Raw genomic sequence first — 22,722 nt, forward strand, 5'->3', positions numbered from 1 at the left:
CATTGTTGAAAATAAAAAAAGGTTGTCTAATCTAAATGTTGCAGAAGCTCTCTGGTTCCTCTTGAGCTTTTTTCTCATTCATTTCACATAGATATCAAACAGGAAACCCTCTAGTGCATATTTTAGGCTATCATAGACCAAGGGTGTGAAAAGAGAACTGGCTTCCTTCTCTCAGAAAATACAGATAAGACAGAGATAATATTGAAATCAGATAAGACACGTAGAAAACTGATGGCAAAAATGTTTTGTCTGATGATAGACATGTATTTATTCCCAGCAAGTTTAAATTCAGTTAATAGTGATTGATCCACTGCTTCCTCTGGCAGTTGGTTATGATTCCACTACTATAAAATTAATTTTGAACATTCCTCCTGTCACTGTGAGATTATGGGGGGCCATGTACTTATGTTTTAAGTAATATTGAGCATATTGCCTTCTAGAACCTTATTCACACTCTTCAATATATATAAGGGTTTCAGTCAGCCTTTCCTTCCGTCCTCTAGGTTGAATATATTCACATCCTCTAATATTTCCTGATGTTTTGTCTCTCAGCTCTTGCACCATTTTTGTTGCCCATTTCTGGACTCCCCTCAATCTAATGAATACATTTTCTTAAGTGAGGTCTCCAGAAGTGAACAAAGTATTTCAAATATAGTCTGACTAAATGCTGCCTTAGCTCAATGTTAAGTAGCCACAACTAGGTCCTACTTGATACAATCTAGGTGTATTTGTTAGTGACAAAATTGCAGGTGTCCAGAACAAACAATAAGCACTAACTTATTATATCTTTATGTACGTATACTTTATAAATTAAGCATATATATCAATTAAAACAGCTGTCCAAATCTGAAAGAGAAATATATTGTTATAGTTTCTAACTCTCACTGAAGGTTCGTCACTCATAATTACCAGCACACTTTGGCTCTGGCATTTGCTGTAAAGGAGATCAATGAACTGTCTGGGATCTTACCCAATGTTAGCCTTGGTTTCCATATTGCTACTGACTATACTTTGGAAAGTACAACTTATCAATTAGCAATGGAATTTATATCTACAAAGGATAAATTTATACCCAACTACAAATGCAATAACCAGACCAACACAGTAGTCGTCATTGGAGGAGCCCGTAGTAACACCTGTCACAACATTGCAATATCTCTGTGCAACTACAAATTTCCGCAGGTGAGAAAAAAAGGGATCAATATGAGAAGTTCACCAGGTATTTATTACATTGAAAAGTTGGGTAATTGAAAATAAATATTTGAGGCAAGACCATGATTAAATTATAAAACATGAAGAATAGCTGGAAAGAACTGTCTCATTTTGCTTCTTGTGCAACATTGCAGATGTCATGTAAAAACTAATTTTTAAGCATCCCATTTTGCTATCCCACTCAAATCTGATATTGGATTAAATAAACACGCATGCTTTGCTTTTTATTTTTGTTATATTTTGGAAGAGTCTTTTTATTACAATCTTCTTCTGAATTTTTCCATTTAGATCTCATATGGATCTGCTCCATTGGTGAATACTGAAACAGCAACATTTGTCAAATGGATGTTCCCAGATGAAATCCATCAATTTAAAGTATTACTGCACTTGTTGCTGCATTTTGGATGGACCTGGGTTGGGTTAGTTTCTATGTATGAAGAAGATAGGGACAGGTTCATTCTAAAGAAACTTTCCACATTTTCAGAGAGAGGAATCTGCTTTAACTTTATAGAATGTCTTCCCCCGGTGATATATGGTAATGCAGCTGCTGAGTGGATTGAAGACACAGGTAAAATATTCAAGGTGATCATGGAAAGTACCGCCATTGCAGTTATCTTCAGTGCTGAAATTACAGGTTTGATACCTTTGAGATTAATGATGAATTTGTATAATGATGATAATATTCGAAAAGAAAGACAGGCCAAAGTTTGGATCATGACAGCCCAGGTAGAATTCACATCCATTCTTCTGCAAAGACAGTTCCACATTGATTTTCTTCATGGTGCTCTTTCCTTTGCAATTCACTCAAAGGGACTGACTAGATTCCAACAATTTATGCAGAAGAGAAGCCCAAACTTTGGCAAAGAGGATGGTTTCATTAGGGATTTCTGGAAAGATGCATTTGAATGTTCCTTCTCCGGTGATATTGCAGATGAGAATGCTGAAAGGATCTGCACTGGAGAAGAGAAGCTGGAGACTCTTCCTAATTCTGTCTTTGACACCACCATGAATGGACATAGTTACAGTCTCTACAATGCAGTCTATGCTGTGGCACATGCTCTGAAGGCCATGCACTCTGCCAAACTCAAAGGAGGACAAAAAATGAATCAGAGGAGATGGCAGCTCATCCTCCGATCACCTTGGCAGGTAATTTTTGTAATTAGAAAGTTGGTGAAAATCAAGAATAAGAATAGGAATTTGGGTTTTTGTTTGTTTTAACTAGTATAATGCTTTGATACTTAGATAGTAGTTTTGAAATCTGTATGGAAGTACTTGATATTTCCATATGAAAGAATATATATTTAGCTTAAATGTAAAGACACTTAGAAATATGTAACATGTCAACTTTATTTAATGTCTAAATTGGCACAGACAGGATCTTATTCAGTCCATTATATTTGAAAACTTTTAATGCAGAAACTTGAAAACTACTCTGGTTTTGAATACCATTTTTATTCCCCAACAGCTGACTTTTGGAGTTAGTAAAATTCAAAGGTCGCAAAGGTGCTTTTTCAAAATTCCTTTCAAAAGGAATCTCCTTAGACATTGATTTGAAGAGAATTATAATAATGGGAAAATAATAAGAAATCTTGTGAAAATAGGAATAGTATTACTTAAAGTTAAAGGTAAAACTGAAAGTTTAATTTATTGTCACTGCACCTCGTACAACAAAATTAAATGTCATCTTCAGTGTACATCATACATAAGAAAACTATTAAAATTAAAACAAAAATACACATCCTTCACATTCTACACAGTTGAATTGGAAACCCCTGATATTGTTTTAATATTGCACTATACAGTAGAATTCAACATAATTACTGCTCTGGGATAGAAGCTATTTTTCAGCCTATTTCTCCTTGTTTTTATTTTCCTGTACCATCTGGCCGATGGCAATAGTTGAAAAAAAGGGTGCCCTGGGTGAGCTGGATCTTGAAGAACTGTTTGAACTTTTTTAAGGCAATGGGAGCTATAAAGCTTTTCCAAAGAGGGAGTGAGGAATCAATGATCCTCTAGGCAACGATGTTAACCCTCTGGAGCTCTATCCTATCTGCCACTGTGTAATTGGCAAACTACACACAGGTGGAGTAAGTAAAAATATTCCCTACAATGCAGCAATAGAAGGTCACCAGTAATTTTTAATTCAGTTGCTCTTTCCTGAGAAGTCTCAGGTAGTATAATTTCTGCTTGGTCCTTTTGATCAATGCTGCAATGTGAACACCCCAGATCAGGTCTTCTTTTATGATAACACCCAAAAACTTAAACTGGCAACTTGTTCCACTTGGTCTCCATTGATAATCAAGGGCTGGATGTCAGATCTGTTCCTTCTGTAGTCAACTATAAGCTCTTTGGTTTTATTGGTGTTAAGGACCAAATTATTGCCTGCACACAATGAAAGCAACCGGTCCACCACATCTCGATAGGTAGACTTATCCCACTACCGTATCATCTGCAGATTTAATAATAGTATTACTGGCATGAGTGGGAATGCAGTCATGCACAGAAAGAGTATAGAGTAAGGGACTCAACACACAGCCCAGTGGTGTACCAGAATAAGGGCAAAGGAGGTATGTTACCTAATCTGACCCTCTGAGACCTGCCAGACAGGAAATCAGTAATCCAAATGCAGATTTAATTAAGTATAGGCACTAGTCTATGCGGAAGGATTGTGTTAAATGCAGAATTAAAATCTACAAAAAGCATCCTCACCTTGCCAGCCCTCCCTCCCCTGCTGTTGTTCCAAATGTCAGAACAGGGTGAAAAGTGATGGCTATAGCATCCTCTGCAGATCTATTTGTTCCGTATGCAAACTGGCATTGATCAAATGTATGCAGAAATCCAGAAGTGATGTGCCAACAGACCAGATTCTTAAAGCACTTTATGATGACAGGAGTGAGTGCCACTAGTCTGTAATCATTAAGGGAACTTCTATGGCAGTAGAACAATGGTGGAAGCCTTCAAAGAAGATGGAATGATAGACTACAATAAAGACTAATTGAAGATACTGGTAAAGACTTCAGCCAACTGATCAGCACAGTCTCCAAGCACTAGGCCAGGGATACAGTCAGGACTGGCAGCCTTACTGGGGTCCACAGCCCTCAAAATGCTCATTCCCTCCTGTTCCTCCCCAATGAGGAGGGGACTTCAAGGGTATGGTAGCTGTATTTTATCTGTCTCTAATGTCTCTACATCAAGCAAATAAATGATTCAGTTCCTCTGCCAACGAAGCATCCCCATCAATAATAAGCAAAATCATCCCCCTCAAAGGAATAGCAAATTTGTCAATGAATCACATGTACAAAAAATTTAATTTAATTTGGGTTTCCCCCCCAAAAAAGTAACACCTGAAACAGTTGAAACTTACAGTACCCATGTATGGCATTAAAAGCCAACTCGTCCTAGATTTCTCTGTCTCACTGAGTTATATCTTTCTTATACTTTATGCCACAAAACTTAAGTCACAATTTCTGAAATAGTCAAAGCAAAGTGATTTCTCACATCCATCCCTTTCTTGATTTTCTGCTCCAATGCTCATCTGATAATTTTTCATCTGACAATAGAAAATGCATTGAATAAAAGCATATTTCTTTTCCAAGTTGAAATTGTGTAGACTAAGGTGAAACTGAATAGCTTATGTAGCATTAAGCCTAGGCCAAATTGAAAAAAACTAATTGAAATTTTCAAACCCACTTCTAAGATTCCTGATATCTTTCCTGGTTTTCTCTCTCTATCTTTTTTTTTTGTCCACGTCCTTTAGCTCCACCATTTTTTGCAACAAGTCTCCTTTAACAACAGTGCTGGAGAACAAATTTCTTTTAGCCCCAACGGGGAATTAGAAACTGGATTTGATATTTTCAGTTGGGCCACATTTCCAAACAAGTCCTTTCTGAAAGTCCAAATTGGAAAGACCGACCCCCTGGCTCCCCCAGACAAGCTACTCACCATTTCTGACAAGAAAGTTGTTTGGCCTCTCATATTTAACCAGGTATGCCTTTTCATAATAGATTTGATTTGACATAGTCACACACACACACACACATACACATACAGAGAGAGAGAGGGAGAGAGAGAGAGAGAGAGAGAGAGACAGACAGACAGACAGACAGACAGACGGAGCTCAAGAAAGGGAGCTCAGAGGGATACAGAGTTAAATATTTTCCAACATTGTTTCAAATTGCTCTTTAGAATACAATTATTAGGAATGATCAATTGATTCATGCAATATGTATGAAATGGGAAGCAATTGAAGATTCAGTCCTGAATTTACACCTGGAAAATGCAACTGCAATGTTTGGATTATAGGTATAGGATGAATGTATATGTATAATTGATGAAAAGAACAATCCACCCAAAATAAATTATTTCTGTGAAATTCTGATTTTATTTATGAGCAGGCATTACCTCTTTCCATCTGTAACAAGAAGTGTCCTCTTGGCCATAGCAAGATAAAAATGGAAGGAAAATTATCCTGTTGCTATGACTGTAAAATATGTCCAGAAGGGAAGATAGCTGACAAATTGGGTAAGTAAAGGAATATATTAAATATATTAATAATATAATAAATATAAATGGGCATTTATTTTTAATGAATCAATATTTTAATAAATATTATGGGGATTGAAAATCTTGAGCTTCAGATCATATTAATGTGAAGTAATGAAACATTTAAATTATTTTCATACTTCATAATTTTGCATTGGTAATTTTTTGCATAGTTTTAACTTGCTTTTACTTCCTATTCTATCCATATGATTGATTGATCTAGGGGGGGGGCTGTTGGGGGATTTTATGAGTTCACGCAATCCTCTAGCTAGTTCAGCGAACTCCCAAATGCCACCCCTGACCATGGCCCAGTTCAGCGAACTCCCAAATGCCACCCCTGACCATGGCCACCCTGCCCCTCCCTTCCAGGAGTCTCCACATAGTCCATGCATCATGCCAGCTAAGTGCAGGGCCCACAGGGAGGCTCGGGCAGGGGGGGAAATGGACCTTCCGGAGGTTCCAGAAGTCCAGAAATGTGCCTGTTTCCAGCCTCCAGGTGGCCTCTGGAGCCCAGGGGAAGCAGTTTTTGCTCAAGAAAAGCCCCCAGAGCTTGGGGAGTGTACAACACACAGACACACACACACACACAAACACACACACACACACACACACAAACACACACACACCCTGTGTGGAGCAGGAAGCTGACAAAGCTATGCCCACCATGGAACACCTACCCAGCAATGGGGCAGTGAACCTGTTGCTGAAATTTTTGAAGCCCACCCCTGGATTGATTGATTGATTCGGTAGTGTATATGGCTCCTTATCATATATAATACCCCAAGTGGCTTATCTCAGTCTTTAGAAATAGTAATAGTAATAGTAATAGTAATAGTAATAGTAATAGTAATAGTAATAGTAATAGTAATAGTAATAGTAATAGTAATAGTAATAGTAATAGTAATAGTAATAGTAATAGTAATAGTAATAGTAATAGTAATAGTAATAGTAATAGTAATAGTAATAGTAATAGTAATAGTATTAATAATAATAATAATAATAATAATAATAATAATAATAATAATAATAATAATAATAATAATAATAATAAAACTCTGCCATTGCCGGTCCCAAGCCCGGATGAGAAAGGAGGAAGGTTGGGATCAGGTTGGCATCTGGTCCCATAAAAAAACCCCCGCCAACCCATACAATATGGTGAAAAAAACGAATAAGAATTCCATACCGCATCGGTCGTCGCGCGGGTTAACAAGGGCCGCGGCGGATGTTGGGGTCCCTGGACATCCGTCGACAAGTGGGCTACAAGTGGACCAGCCAACAAAACGACAAAAATATAGTGCAGATGAAAACCGTGCCATAATGGCCTTTTACTACAACTCAGAGCCAGAAAAAAGAGGCTATTTAAAGCGAATGTATGAATTATGGAAACAACAATATCCAGATTCAAATGTTAGTGAACAACAACTAGCAGATCAAAGGCGATTTATTATATGGAATAAAGTGTTTAGTGAAGTTGAACATGAGGAAATTCAGGCAAATTGCAAAACCCAAAAAACAATATCACAAGCGGAAATAACTGATATTCAAGACACAACTAAAGACATTATAGTAGAACTCCCAGAAGAAGCTCTCGGGGAGGAAATAACATCACCACCACTAGAACCAGTTATCACTGAACCAACTGATGAACTAACTCAAAAACAAAAAGAATTGAAGGATAAGATCATGGAGCATTTTCTGCTTAATGAGGAAAGGCAACGTTTACCATCACTAAAAACTGTGCCTAAGAAAATTTTGGCCCCTATCATGAAAATGGTTAATGCAGTGTTTTCAACAATTGAACCGGGATCCATCTTGGAAACAAACCAGTTAATGTACAGCACAGCTGTAATAGTCACTAATGAACTAGGCATTAAAATTAAAGTACCTAGTCACACAACAGAAAAAGCATCAAAGCCAAAGTGGAAAATCCGTCTAGAACAAAAAATCAAAAAATTAAGGGCAGATGCTAGTAACTTAAAGAACATGCATGAGCAACGGCTTAAAAACAACAAAATCATAGATCGGCTAATCAGAAGATATAGATTGGATACAAGAAACATCAATGAAGCTGTAGAGATTGTAAAACAGCAGATAACAGCAACAGCTAGAAAAATTGAAAGATATGAGGCACGAATCATCCAATATAAACAAAATCAGCAATTTCGATCAGACCAACGGCGTTTTTATCAAAGTCTTAATGTGAATGGGGACACCAAAAGTGAAAAACCAGAAAAAAAGGCCACAGTTGAATTCTGGAAAGAATTGTGGGAAAATGCAAAGGACTACAACAAGGAAGCAAAGTGGATACATGACTTTGAGAAAAGCATTGGCAACAAACAAATGCAAGTATTAGAAATAACAACTGAGATGATCAAAAATCGAGTTAAAAAGGTAAAGAATTGGACATCACCTGGAAAGGACCAATTACATGGTTTCTGGCTCAAATATCTGACCAGTTTACATGCAATATTGGCCAGGCAACTGAATGAAATTTTACAAAAGGGCCAAATTGATGAATGGTTGACAACTGGAAAAACATACTTGATTCAGAAAGATCCAATTAAAGGAACAACACCTGAAAACTATAGACCAATAACATGCTTGCCAACAACCTTCAAATTACTCACAGGCATTATTGCAGATAACATGATGGATTATTTGGAAACAAACAACATCTTGCCAGTAGAGCAAAAAGGCAACAAAAGAAGGAGCAGGGGCACAAAAGATCAGCTTCTAATTGATAAAATGATATTAGAAAATTGTAAGAACAGAAAAATGAATTTGAATATGGTCTGGATTGATTACAAAAAAGCATTTGACTCACTGCCACATAGTTGGATCATAAAATGCTTAGAAACAACTGGCATTAGCAAAAATATTACATCCTTTACTGAAAAGGATATGAAACAATGGAGAACTGAGTTGGCAGTAGGGAATGAGAGCTACGGAATGGTTAATATCAAGCGAGGAATTTTCTTTTTTTTTTTTTTATTCTCAAATACATTTTATTTGTTTCATTTTCATTTTCATTTTATACAATCACTTATATACTGTGCATAAAAAAAAGAGAAAAAAAACCCCCAACATAACACTTCATTCCCCCATACACCCTCTCTTCTCCCCCTCCAACTTTCCTTTCACCCCTCCAGCATTCCCCTCTTCTACTTCCCTTCCCCCTCAGACATCTCCCCCTCCCTCCATCTCACCCTCCTTACATTCCCTCTCACTCCCTCTTTACTTCTCCCTTCTCTTTCCCTCTTCTCCTCACTTTGGTGTATCCATACAATTCAGTTTGTTTTTAAAATAAAAGTAGAAAAAGAAAAAAAGAAAAAAAAGGAAAACGAGCCGCAGTATACAAGTGAATTCTTATTGTTCTAAGGATTGAAACTGTAATTCCACCCTCCCCCCTCCCCCCTATAATCCCCCCTCCCTAACCCCCTTACGGCTTCGCAGGTCCCATACCCGGCATAATTCTTTAACAAGCATTTGAGTATAATAAGGCCAGCTAACTTTAAAATTAAAAAAATAAGATAAAAGTAAAGCCAAAAAGAAAAAAGAAAAATAGTAGAAAATAAGAAATTAAAAAAAAAAAAAACCACACACTCACACACAAAAAGAAGAAAGAAACAAAAAGGGTCAATAAACCCACTACGTTAACACAGCTTCCCATTATCTGTAAATCTTAAACAATGTAACTCATTCCAAATTTCGGTTATTTTGCTACTTGCAGGGTTTCAAACTGTATTAGAGCCAGGTAAGTTGATCAATTAGGATTCCCCAACTAAAAGTCTCATTGCTTTGTCTATCTATTCAGACCTTTAATTTATCTCTTTTTTATCCAAATATCCAAACCTTTCTATAACACCATTAAACTCAAGTACTTCTTTCATTTTTCATTTCCAACACCTCCCTTTCTATCCTTCCCCACCTCCACATATAAATTTTTTACCTTCCACCCTGCCTTTATCCATATCCACATATATATTTTATCCACATTCATTGCTCCTCCCATATTTACTCCACTTTCCTGAAGATTCTCCGACCAATCTTTCTTAACCTTATATTGAAATAGCAACTCAAACAAACATCAGCTTGCATTCTAGCCCCAGGTAATCTAATTAAGCTTTCGCTACCCTTCCCTCTCCCACGCACCTCCCAACTCCGTTCGTCCCAAACCACAACTCAAAAAGATCACAATTTCCGCTCTCCTCGCCTAAGAAAATAGTTCATGCGCAATTTGAGTTAGAGTTCAGACAAATCTTATGTACAATATATGTCCACAATCAGCAACGCTTCTTTCAGTCTCCATGTCTCATCATCGATATGCCACTTTTCCATTTTATCCCAGACGGAGATCATAAAGCTTTAAGAACATCGCTAAGTCTTTATTCTTTAGTCTTCTGCCCTTCCGGAAGAGGAAAGCAACACCCTCCGCCTTGTAGCCACGTGTCTCGCTGTTTGTCTCCTCCTTCTCCTTGTCTCTCTCCAGGTCCGGATGAATCAGGAAGTCCCGCCTTCAGGGTCTCGTAGTAAAATTCTCGGGCTTCACAGACAGAATTAATGCGGTGTTTTTGGTTGCCAAATGTAACTGTAATACCAGCTGGGACTTCCCATTTGTATGGAATCTGAGAATTTCTGAGTTCTTCGGTTAAGAAAGCGTACTCTCTCCTTGTTCTTAATATTTGAAATGGTATCTCTTTAAAAACAATCAAGTCCTGTCCGTCAATTCTCAACCTCTTGCTATAAAGCCTCTGTATTATCTCATTTCTGGATTCCCTTGTGGTAAAGTATATAATTATGTCCCTCGGAAGCTGTCGCTGTTTTGCTACCCAGGAATTCTGGCGATAAATTCTTTGAATCTGCCAATCAAAGTTAAATCCCGGACTTCCCACCAAGCGGCTGAAAGCCTCAAAGAAGACCTGTTTCAAATTCTCCTGTTGGTTTTCACGCAGTCCTCTAACTCTTATGGCAAAGGCAGTCTTATTATAATTTATCATGACAAGTTGTTTTTGGGCATTTTCCATTTCCTGTTGTAACGTTTGAATTTTGGATATCAAATTAAGGTTAGTTTCTTCCAAAAGTTCCAATTTGTCCTCCGCTTCAGCAATATAATCTGTCATGACTGTCATTACTCCGATCATATCCTTCTTTGCCTGAGCAATTTTAGCATCAAATTGATCATATAAATCCGATATCAGTTGATTAATTTCCTGTCTGAAGTCATTAAGCGTTTTGAGAAGAAATTCTTGTGTTAACAAATCTCCCGTGGAGGGTGTGGGAGGCAAGGGTAGCGGCTTCATAGCAGTTTTTAGAGATATGTTATTAAGGAAGCGCTTCTGTTTAGATTTGGGAGCCATTCCAAAGTAGAAATAAAAGACAAGCAATCAAGCGAGCCAAAAATCAAAGTCTCTGCTCCCCTCAGTTAATCTTTTAGCAATTAGTACGGAGAAGCCTTCAGGAGGGTAGGGCTGGCTAAGTACGTCACATCAAACACAAAAACTACGAGATCGCCATCTTGTGACGCAGCTAAAAAAAGGAAGGGAGCCTTTTGCGAAATTGAAGCTGGTATTTTAGCTAGTAATAATAGAAATTCCTCAGGAATGGTCCCCGCCCGGATTGACTTTTAAATAGCTTAGCTTTGTCCTGGGGGGGGGGGCAATCTGCCTAGGCTGCAAAAAAAGGCAGTGCGGAAAACTGGCCGGAGTAAAGGCTCAGCTAATGTTGAACCTCTTCTCCATTCACAGCAAAAAGAAAAGCTATGAATTACAAAGAGATCCTAACGACTGACCTTCTCCCTGCCCCTTTCTGCCAGAAAGGGGAGATATCTATAGATCTTATAAGATATACGAACCAGAGTCCTGGCAGGAGCTTTGTTGAGCTCCCGACGGCGGCAGGCTCCACCCCCCGAAGCCATCAAGCGAGGAATTTTCCAAGGTGATTCACTTTCACCTCTTCTCTTCATCATCGCAATGATCCCACTATCAGTAATCTTAAAAAAAATGAAATTAGGCTACCAAACAGCCAAAAAAGCTGAAAAAATTTCGCATTTACTATATATGGATGATTTGAAACTCTATGGAAAGTCAGAAATAGAAATCCAATCATTGACAAATACAGTCCGAGTATTCAGCACGAATATTTCAATGCAGTTTGGCATGGAAAAATGCGCCACTGTATCCATAAAAAGGGGCAAAATCGCTGCATCTGAGGGAATTGAAATGCCCAATGGCCAACTAATTAAATGCAAAGAAAATGAAGCCTACAAATACTTAGGCATTCTGCAGTTGGATAACATCAAGCATGGAGAAGTAAAAACTATTGTCAGGCGAGAGTACACCAACAGAGTTAGGAAAATTTTGAAATCTAAATTGAATGGTGGAAATACAATCAAGGCCATAGATACCTGGGCAATACCAGTTATAAGATACACAGCTGGCATAGTTAACTGGACACAAGCTGATTTGGACCTTTTGGACCGAAAAACCAGGAAACTAATGACAATGCACTACAGTTTACATCCACGTGGTGATACTGATAGACTATACCTGCCCCGAAAATCAGGTGGCAGAGGATTATTACAAGTGAAGCAAACAGTTGAAGAAGAAAAACATGCACTGGCTGATTATTTAAAAGACACTCAAGAAGATCTATTAATCGAAGTAAAGAACAAAAATCTACTGAAGGCCCAACAGACAAAACAAGAATACAGAAAAGATGTGATAAAATCAAGAATGGAGAGTTGGCAGAACAAAGCACTGCATGGTCAATTTCTGGAAAAAATAAAAGATAAAGTGGACAGGGAACAAACTTGGTTATGGTTAAAAACAGGTACATTAAAGAAAGAAACAGAGTCACTAATCCTGGCTGCGCAAGAACAAGCTATCCGCACAAATGCCATTAAGGCCAAAATCGAAAAATCCTCTGATGATGTCAAATGCAGACTTTGCAAAGAAGCTGACGAAACTGTTGATCACATACTCAGCTGCTGTAAAAAAATCGCGCAGACTGATTATAAATTGCGGCACAATTCAGTAGCACAAATGATCCATTGGAATTTGTGCAAAAATTATAATATTAAAACAGCAACAAACTGGTGGGAACATCAGCCTGAAAAAGTCACCGAAAATCAGATGGTCAAGATCTTGTGGGATTTCCGTATACAAACCGACAAAATACTGGCGCATAATACACCAGACATCACACTGGTTGAGAAAAATAAGGTCACAATCATAGACATCGCAATACCAGGTGATAGCAGGGTCGCCGAGAAGGAACATGAAAAAATCGCAAGATACCAGGACTTAAAAATCGAATTTCAACGACTATGGCACAAACCAGCAGTGGTAATTCCAGTGGTAATTGGCACACTGGGTGCTATTCCAAAAGCACTGGAATTACATTTAAAACAGTTAAAAATTGACAAAATCACCATCAGTCAAATGCAAAAAGCCGCACTGCTTGGATCTGCACGCATATTACAAAAATACGTTACGACGTCCTAGGCCCCTGGGTGGGGCCCGACTAGTAACCAATGCCAAATCCGGCGAAACAACTGGCCGCTGTGATACAATTGTACAATAATAATAATAATAATAATGGAAAGGACCAATTACATGGTTTCTGGCTCAAATATCTGACCAGTTTATGCAATATTGGCCAGGCAACTGAATGAAATTTTACAAAAGGGCCAAATTGATGAATGGTTGACAACTGGAAAAACATACTTGATTCAGAAAGATGCAACTAAAGGAACAACACCTGAAAACTACAGACTAATAACATGCTTGCCAACAACCTTCAACTTACTCACAGGCATTATTGCAGATAACATGATGGATTATTTGGAAACAAACAACATCTTGCCAGTAGAGCAAAAAGGCAACAAAAGAAGGAGCAGGGGCACAAAAAATCAGCTTCTAATTGATAAAATGATATTAGAAAATTGTAAGAACAGAAAAACGAACTTGAATATGGTCTGGATTGATTACAAAAAGGCATTTGACTCACTGCCACATAGTTGGATCATAAAATGCTTAGAAACAACTGGCATTAGCAAAAATATTACATCCTTTACTGAAAAGGCGATGAAACAATGGAGAACTGAGTTGGCAGTAGGCAATGAGATCTACGGAATGGTTAATATCAAGTGAGGAATTTTCCAGGGTGATTCACTTTCACCTCTTCTCTTCATCATCGCAATGATCCCACTATCAGTAATCTTAAAAAAAATGAAATTAGGCTACCAAACAGCCAAAGAAGCTGAAAAAATTTCACATTTACTATATATGGATGATTTGAAACTCTATGGAAAGTCAGAAATAGAAATCCAATCATTGACAAACACAGTCCGAGTATTCAGCACCGATATTTCAATGCAGTTTGGCATGGAAAAATGCGCCACTGTATCCATAAAAAGGGGCAAAATCACTGCATGTGAGGGAATTGAAATGCCCAATGGCCAATTAATTAAATGCAAAGAAAATGAAGCCTACAAATACTTAGGCATTCTGCAGTTGGATAACATCAAGCATGGAGAAGTAAAAACTATTGTCAGGCGAGAGTACACCAACAGAGTTAGGAAAATTTTAAAATCTAAATTGAATGGTGGAAATACAATCAAGGCCATAAATACCTGGGCAATACCAGTTATAAGATACACAGCTGGTATAGTTAACTGGACACAAGCTGATTTGGACCTTTTGGACCGAAAAACCAGGAAACTAATGACAATGCACTACAGTTTACATCCACGTGGTGATACTGATAGACTCTACCTGCCCCGAAAATCAGGTGGCAGAGGATTATTACAAGTGAAGCAAACAGTTGAAGAAGAAAAACATGGACTGGCTGATTATTTAAAAGAAAATCAAGAACATCTATTAATCGAAGTAAAGAACAAAAATCTACTGAAGGCCCAACAGAAGAAACAAGAATACAGAAAAGATGTGATAAAATCAAGAATGGAGAGTTGGCAGAACAAAGCACTGCATGGCCAATTTCTGGAAAAAATAAAAGATAAAGTGGACAGTGAACAAACTTGGTTATGGTTAACAACAGGTACATTAAAGAAAGAAACAGAGTCACTAATCCTGCCTGCGCAAGAACAAGCTATCCGCACAAATGCTATTAAGGCCAAAATAGAAAAATCCTCTGATGATGCCAAATGCAGACTTTGCAAAGAAGCTGATGAAACTGTTGATCACATACTCAGCTGCTGTAAAAAAACCGCGCAGACTGATTATAAATTGCGGCACAATTCAGTAGCACAAATGATCCATTGGAATTTGTGCAAAAATTATAATATCAAAACAGCAAAAAACTGGTGGGAACATCAGCCTGAAAAAGTCACCGAAAATCAGATGGTCAAGATTCTGTGGCATTTCCGTATACAACCCGACAAAATACTGGCGCATAATACACCAGACATCACACTGGTTGAGAAAAATAAGGTCACAATCATAGACATTGCAATACCAGGTGATAGCAGGGTCGCCGAGAAGGAACATGAAAAAATCACAAGATACCAGGACTTAAAAATCGAAATTCAACGACTATGGCACAAACCAGCAGTGGTAATTCCAGTGGTAATTGGCACACTGGGTGCTATTCCAAAAGCACTGGAATTACATTTAAAACAGTTAAAAATTGACAAAATCACCATCAGTCAAATGCAAAAAGCCGCACTGCTTGGATCTGCACGCATATTACGAAAATAAGTTACGACGTCCCAGGCCCCTGGGTGGGGCCTGACTAGTAACCAATGCCAAATCCGGCCAAACAACTGGCCGCTGTGATACAATTGTATAATAATAATAATAATAATAATAATAATAATAATAATAATAATAATAATAATAATAATAATAATAATAATAATAATAAAAACCACCCTTGCCTCCAGTTAATAGACAAATTGGGCTCCTGACTCAATCTCCATTCTAGGCTAATTCTTTAAGGGAACAATAAGGGTTTCAAAGCCTGCTGTAAAGATAAAATGGTAGGGAACATTCATAATCCAGATGGAAGAGAGTTGGAAAAGGCTGGATGCTATAGACCAGATAGAACTCTAAACTCCCTGATGTCAACATTTAACAGAAATTATCTGGAACATCCCTATATAGCAGACTTATTGAGAAAGACAGATACCATTGAGAAAATGTGATCGTCACTATTATTTGGTCCAGTGACATCCAGGGATTGAATGGTGATAACCAAAAACTTGAATTGCATAGAGTAAGCAACTTGGAGCCAGTATAGCTCATGTAGAAATAATAAAGCTAGGTGAAATAATTGCAGGTCCATAGCATTGCAGACCAGTTATGCTTTTTGAAATGGTCTTCGAGGGCAGCACCATATAAAAGGCATTCCAGTTATCAAACTGGGATCTTATTAAGTCTGTACTGTAAAATTGGAGGACACTGAAAATGAAATGAAGATGCTTCAAAACAATAATGCTTCTATGAATGGTTTCTTTTTCAGATTTAGATGACTGTTTCCCATGTCCAGAGGATCAATATCCAAACAAGGGTCAAAAAAACTGCCTTCAAAAAGCTATAACGTATTTAACTTTCCAAGAGCCATTGGGGATTTCTTTGGCAGTGATTGCAGTCTCCTTTTCTGTCATCTCAGCTGTGGTGCTTGGGATATTCATGAAGTATCAGGACACACCTATTGTTAAAGCCAATAATAGGAACCTCACTTATAGCCTTCTTGCTGCTCTCCTGCTCTCTTTCCTTTGCAGTTTGCTCTTCATTGGGCAACCTGACCAAGTGAAATGTCTCTTGAGACAAACTGCTTTTGGCATCATCTTCTCTGTAGCCCTTTCTTGTATATTGGGAAAAACAATCATAGTGGTCCTTGCTTTCATGGCTACCAAGCCGGGATCTAAAATGAAAAAATGGGTGGGAAATAGATTGGCTATCTCTATTGTCCTATCTTGCTCCCTGATACAATTCTGCATTTGTGTGGTGTGGCTCACAATTTCTGCTCCCTTCCCAGATTCTGACATGCATTCCCTGGCTAAAGAAATTGTTTTTCAATGTAACGAAGGCTCAACCACTATGTTTTATACAGTGCTTGGCTTTCTGGGGTTCTTGACTGCTGTCAGTTTCATTGTAGCCTTCCTAGCCAGGAATTTGCCTGACAGCTTTAATGAAGCCAAATTTATCACTTTCAGCATGTTGGTCTTTTGCAGTGTCTGGGTGTCATTTGTTCCCACCTATTTGAGTGCCAAGGGAAAATACATGGTGGCTGTTGAGATCTTCTCCATTTTAGCTTCAGCAGCTGGATTACTGGGGTGCATATTTTCCCCCAAATGCTATATCATTATTCTGAGACCTAATCTGAATAAGAAGGAGCAACTAATGAAAAAATGAAACTGATTTTAACGCCATACTCTTTGAATGTAATGACATTGGATACTTTCAGCATATAGTCATCCTCTCTGTAATTTGAGGATCTCCCTTCTTCCTTCCATCACCATCAATAGGACATATAAAGCAATTATTCTCTGAAGTTCATTTCAGAAACTAGAAAATTTTCCTTAATCTTTTCCTTGAAATGTTAGATAATGATAGCCCTAATCAGTATAGTAGGCAAAAGCTAATAAAGAAGAAGATATGGTTTTGATCAGCATAATATTTAAAAAAGTCCAGATTCCAGAAAGAAATACAGAGAATGGCCACCAACATGACTAGGGGATTTAAGGCTAAAACAAGGCAATGAGGTCTCACTAGGGCAGCCAGTTAACTCCATAGGTAGGAATCTCTTTAGATCAAGTTTATTATCAGGCATTCTTAATAGCAAAACTTACAGTTCTGTATTAAGATACTTCTGACTTCTTTAACCTGGTTCCATCACATGGTGTAAAAAGACATGAATAGTCTCTAACCAATGCTGTGATGCAAGGCTGCTGTCTGGTAGTCAAAGAGAGTGAACAGTAATAAATCACTTTTCCTGGGCAGAGTACCCTGCTGCCCAATCAGGGAACACAGATGTGGTCACATGTTATGGAACTACATTTCCCACAAGGCAGTTCTGCCTACATTTCCCATGAGGTAGTTTCTTCAAGGAGGCAGTTCTTAATTTCTATATTTATTCCTCAAAAATATTTTAGTGATACAATGTGCATTATGGTAAGCATGAATGAGTTTAAATCCTGCAGTCTATGAACTTGGCAAAAAGCTACCCTTCTTGCAAAAAAAGAGATTGTATCTTACATAACATTAAAGCATCTCTGGTACATGTGAAGCCAAAAGTTTATCATTTTTTGTATGACTTGATATCTCAATAATAATAAAAAAACCTGAGGGACCACATGTTGGATTTATTTTCCCCTTGAAGATATTCCAATATCTTTCAATATGTTGAATAAAAATATATTGGTGGTAATAAGTGTGTTTGTGTGTATGCGCATACATGCATGCCTGTGCGTGCATGCGTGCATGTGTTTGTGACATTGAGAGAGAGACAGAGAGAGACAGAGAGAGAGACATACAGAGAGTGAGAGGGGGGAGAGAGAAGGAGACAGAGGAAGACAGATAGAGAGAGAGAGACATAGAAACAGAGGGAGATAGATAGAGGCACACAGAGAGAAAGAGATGTGGGGTAAGCATACAACTATTGAGTTAAAAATTATATGAACGGCTCCATATCCTTAATAAAGGATCATTGTCCATGTTGGATTAGGGGTATAAATGTACAAAATAAGAATACAGAAATACAGAATTGCTCAACAACCTCATGTTTTTAATTTATAAGTTTAAGTTTAGTTTATAAGTTTAATAGCATTTATATGCCGCCCAATTCTGTGGCACTCCGGGCGGCTTACAGTACAAAATAAATCAAGAAGAAAAAAATAAAATAGAAGAAAAGAAAAGATAGATTTAAAAAACACACCATGCACTCCGTTCTAAATGGGGCTGGACTGTATTTGGGGTCAACAGCCCCAGGCCTGCCGGAACAGCCAGGTTTTAATGACTTTCCAGAAGGCCGAGAGAATGGGAAGGCTCCGGATCTCTGCGGGTAGATCATTCCACAGGGCTGGGGCAGCTACAGAGAAAGACCTCCCCCGAGTAGTCGCCAACCAGCATTGCCCGGTCGACGGTACCCGAAGGAGGCCCAGCCTGTGAGATCTTATGGGTCGTTAGGAGGTATATGGCAGAAGGCGGTCCCGTAGATATCCAGGTCCTAAGCCGTGTAGGGCTTTAAAGGTAACAACCAGCACCTTGAAGCGCATTCAGAGACCGATGGGAAGCCAGTGCAGCTCACGGAGGATAGGTGTTATATGGGTGTACCTAGGTACACCAGATATCACTTGCGCAGCCACATTCTGGACCAATTGTAGTCTCCGAACACGCTTCAGGGGCAGCCCCAAGTAAAGCACATTACAGTAATCAAGCCTAGAGGTGACGAGAGCATGAGTGACCATTTGAAGGGCCTCCCGGTCCAGATAGGGCCGCAACTGGTGCAGTAGGCAAACCTGGGCAAAAGCCCCCCTGGTCACAGTCGACAGATGGTATTCTAATGTCAGCTGAGAATCCAGGAGGACACCCAAGTTGTGGACCCTCTCTGAGGGGTGAAGAGTTTCACCCCCCAGGCTGAGAGATGGAATATCTGGTCTGTTCTTGGGGGGCAACATCAATAGCCACTCGGTTTTGTCTGGATTGAGTGCCAGCTTGTTAACTCCCATCCAGACCCTGACAGCCTCCAGGCACTGGCACATCACTTCTACCGCTTCGCTGAGTTGGCACGGGGCAGACAGATAAAACGGTATCATCCGTGTATTGGTGATATTTGATCCTGTGCCGACAAATGATCTCACCCAGCGGCTTCATATAGATGTTAAATAGGAGGGGGGACAGGACCGAGCCCTGAGGCACCCCATACTTTAGGGGCCTAGGGGTTGACCTCTGTCCTCCAACTAACACCGACTGCGACCTATCCGAGAGGTAAGAGGAGAACCACCGTAACACAGTGCCTCCCACTCCCACCTCTCCTAATCGTCGCAGAAGGATACCATGGTCGATGGTATTGAAGGCTGCTGAGAAGTCAAGGAGCACCAGGATGGAGGAATGTCTTCTATCCCTGGCCCACCAGAAATCATTGGTCAGCGCGACCAAAGCAGTTTCGGTGGAGTAACCAGGCCTGAAACCCGACTGAAAGGGATATAACAGAACTACTTCAAAAGTTACATACATTATGTCTAATTACACTGGTTGCAATTCAAGTTGGATGTTGCCCTTCAAATTAAGCAGGGCACAGAATATGGCAACTATGGACCCCCTTTTTCTAATTATATCTGCCTTGCCTATGAGATCTGGAAGAATACACTTCTTGTGTGGACCTTCTCTTAGGAAATACCATGAGTCAGGATTGAAGAATAGGCCTTTCCAGATGTTTTATTCCATGTATGGAACAACATTGCTGGGAGATTTTATGTCCCAACTCTTTTGGAATTCAGGAAAGCCATGAATTCTTGGCTGTTCCCATAGACCTTAGATATTGGGGTACTGTTTCCTCTTGTAATACTATCTGATTAATATAAGAAATGGTTCTTGGGATATATGTTTTAGAATTTTTCATGTCTGTTGCTGCAGTTTAAAATTATTCTAGCCATAATGATAAACATCAAGTGTGGATCATGGTGGGAGTAGAAACAGTAAAGGTTAGTCCTCAACAAATAAATATTAAAAAGTGTCTTTTGAACTTTTAAAAGCAATGGCAGACAGACCCAAAGTACCCACACTCCAGAAGCACTAATGGGAAAAAAGATCTTCCCAGAAACAGATTAGTCGAAAACTGACTTAGTGAACAGTAGAAAAGAGAAGGATTGAGGTTACGGCATTAACAGATCAATGCAGAGACATACCCTCCCCATCTTTCTTCTCTTTGAAAAGCATGGGGGGGGTTACTTTTGACTTAGTTGGTGGGATAAAGCCCTGCTTCAAATTAACGTCAATATACTCATACAATATGAGCTGAGGTGGCGCAGTGGTTAAATGTAGCACTGCAGGCTACTGCTAGATCAGCAGTTCAGCGGTTCAAATCTCACCGGCTCAGGGTTGACTCAGCCTTCCATCCTTCCGAGGTGGGTAAAATGAGGACCCGGATTGTTGGGGGCAATAGGCTGACTCTCTGTAAACCGCTTAGAGAGGCCTGAAAGGCCTATGAAGCGGTATATAAGTCTACTGCTATTGCTATTGCTATTGCTATTCCTTAATTCCACAATCCTTTTAGTAGTCATGGAATACATTTTTGGCTTTGGTAGGCATGAATTCTAGTGCACAATTGGTGGTCAATGAGGGGAAGATAGTTGCAATCTTCCTAACTGAAAACCCCTGTGAGATCTCAATATTCTTTTGCTATTTGCTGGATTCCTGGGGGTTTAGTGTCTGCTGGAGGGTCTGCAGGGTCTGGGTGGTCAGCTTTGATGGGTTTGATAATACCCGGATGGCCTTCTGGCTTAAGGAGGAACATCCACCCAAAGCCTATGATCGATTTTCGAACACCTTCCTCCCACTTTATGGTCGGTGCCCACTTGTCCAGCCATTCAAGCCCCAAGATAATTGCTCATGCTTTCTTTAAGCTACAATGAATCTGAGAAGTTCATAGTGGCACCCTATCTGCAACTTCACCAAGTTGGTGATTAGCTTGGCAGTCATCTTTGAATCATCTTTGGAAGGGGGAGCTCCCCCCCTATGAGCATTCCAAGATCCACCCACTTCTTTGTGAAGGGGGAGGGAACCGCCGTCCCTGATGCTGATTTCTTTCCAGCATGGGTGGGGTGAGGAAGAGGGCAGCTCAGCTGCTCACGAGTCTTCTGGTTCTCTCTGTTGGGACATTGTGGCTGGGACTGGAACCGGTTGGGAGTTCAGACCCTGGGGTTTCCACAGGCCACTTATGTGAAAAGGTGCCATCTGCTGAGGAGGGGCAGGCGTCCATTGGTATTGCATCCACCCATGGCCCGGAAAGACAGCCCACCCTGGTGGGACTTGATTCGCAGGCTGCAGCCCGAACATTGGTGGCAGGCTAGGGGGAGAATTCTCCCCGCCCCATCTGCTCCTGGCTGGATTGATTTCCCCATTCCGTTTGAGGGGCAATCTCCACAGCTACCATATATTTGCCTTTGGTATTCATGTAGGAATGTAGACAACCAGACACTGCAAAAAACCAGCATGCTGAATGTGATAGATTTGGTTTCCTGGAATGTGTTTGGTAACTTCCTAGCTAGGAAAGCTGCAATAAAACTGACTATAGCCAGGAAACCCATAAAAGGGAAAACACTATAAAACACAACACCCGACCCTTCATTGCATTCCACAATGATTTCAGAAATGAAGGAATGCTTATCCATGTCTGGGAAAGGGGGTGAGGTTGCTAACCACCCAGTACAAATAAAAAAATGAATCAAGGAACAGGAGAGAGCAATAGAAAGGGCTAGACGTTTCCCAACCCATGTCCTCATCCTTGATCCTGGCTTGGTGGCCATGAACACAAACACCACAGTGTTGGTTTTGGCCAACATACAAGAAACAGCTACAGTGAAGATGATCCCAAAAGAAGTCTGTCGAATGAGACACGTCACCTTCATGGGTCAACCGATGAAAAGTAGAGAGCAAAGGAAGGAGAGGAGAAGGGAGAGGAGGAGAGTATAGAAGAAGCTGCGGTTGTTAGCTTTGATGATCGGAGTATTCATCAAGTATTTCCATACTCTGTTCTATACTTGTGTTTGTTTTCTTCTGTGCATATGAACTCTCATCCCCCCATTTGTTCTTCACATCTTTCAAAGGTTCATAGCAGTGCAGCAGTGTCTATTGAGATATGATAAACATGCTTCTTTCTGGTATTCCTCAAAGCACCATTGCAAATGATGGTACTGATTAGTAATTAAGGATAGTTATGGTCCCTTCTGCTCCAAATCTTAAGGGAACTCTAGCAAACACTGTAAAATCTATGGCCTCGGATAAG

The 22,722-nt window shown here is 39.5% G+C and overlaps 1 protein-coding gene across 1 annotated transcript; it reads left to right on the forward strand.

Moving 5' to 3' along the window:
* Window positions 1-1,038: 1,038 nt before the first annotated feature.
* Window positions 1,039-17,129, forward strand: LOC148046570 (vomeronasal type-2 receptor 26-like). The gene is made up of 5 exons (XM_087714850.1): window positions 1,039-1,182; window positions 1,501-1,846; window positions 2,144-2,358; window positions 5,607-5,733; window positions 16,234-17,129. The coding sequence occupies exons 1-5, from the start codon at window positions 1,039-1,041 to the stop codon at window positions 17,127-17,129; spliced, it is 1,728 nt and encodes a 575-aa protein (XP_087570976.1).
* The last annotated feature ends 5,593 nt before the right edge of the window (window positions 17,130-22,722 follow it).

The sequence above is a fragment of the Thamnophis sirtalis genome, unplaced genomic scaffold, assembly GCF_051295495.1.
Source record: "Thamnophis sirtalis isolate CommonGarterSnake01/CBP01778 unplaced genomic scaffold, rThaSir2_p1.2 scaffold_4, whole genome shotgun sequence".
In the NCBI taxonomy this organism is placed as follows: domain Eukaryota; kingdom Metazoa; phylum Chordata; class Lepidosauria; order Squamata; family Natricidae; genus Thamnophis; species Thamnophis sirtalis.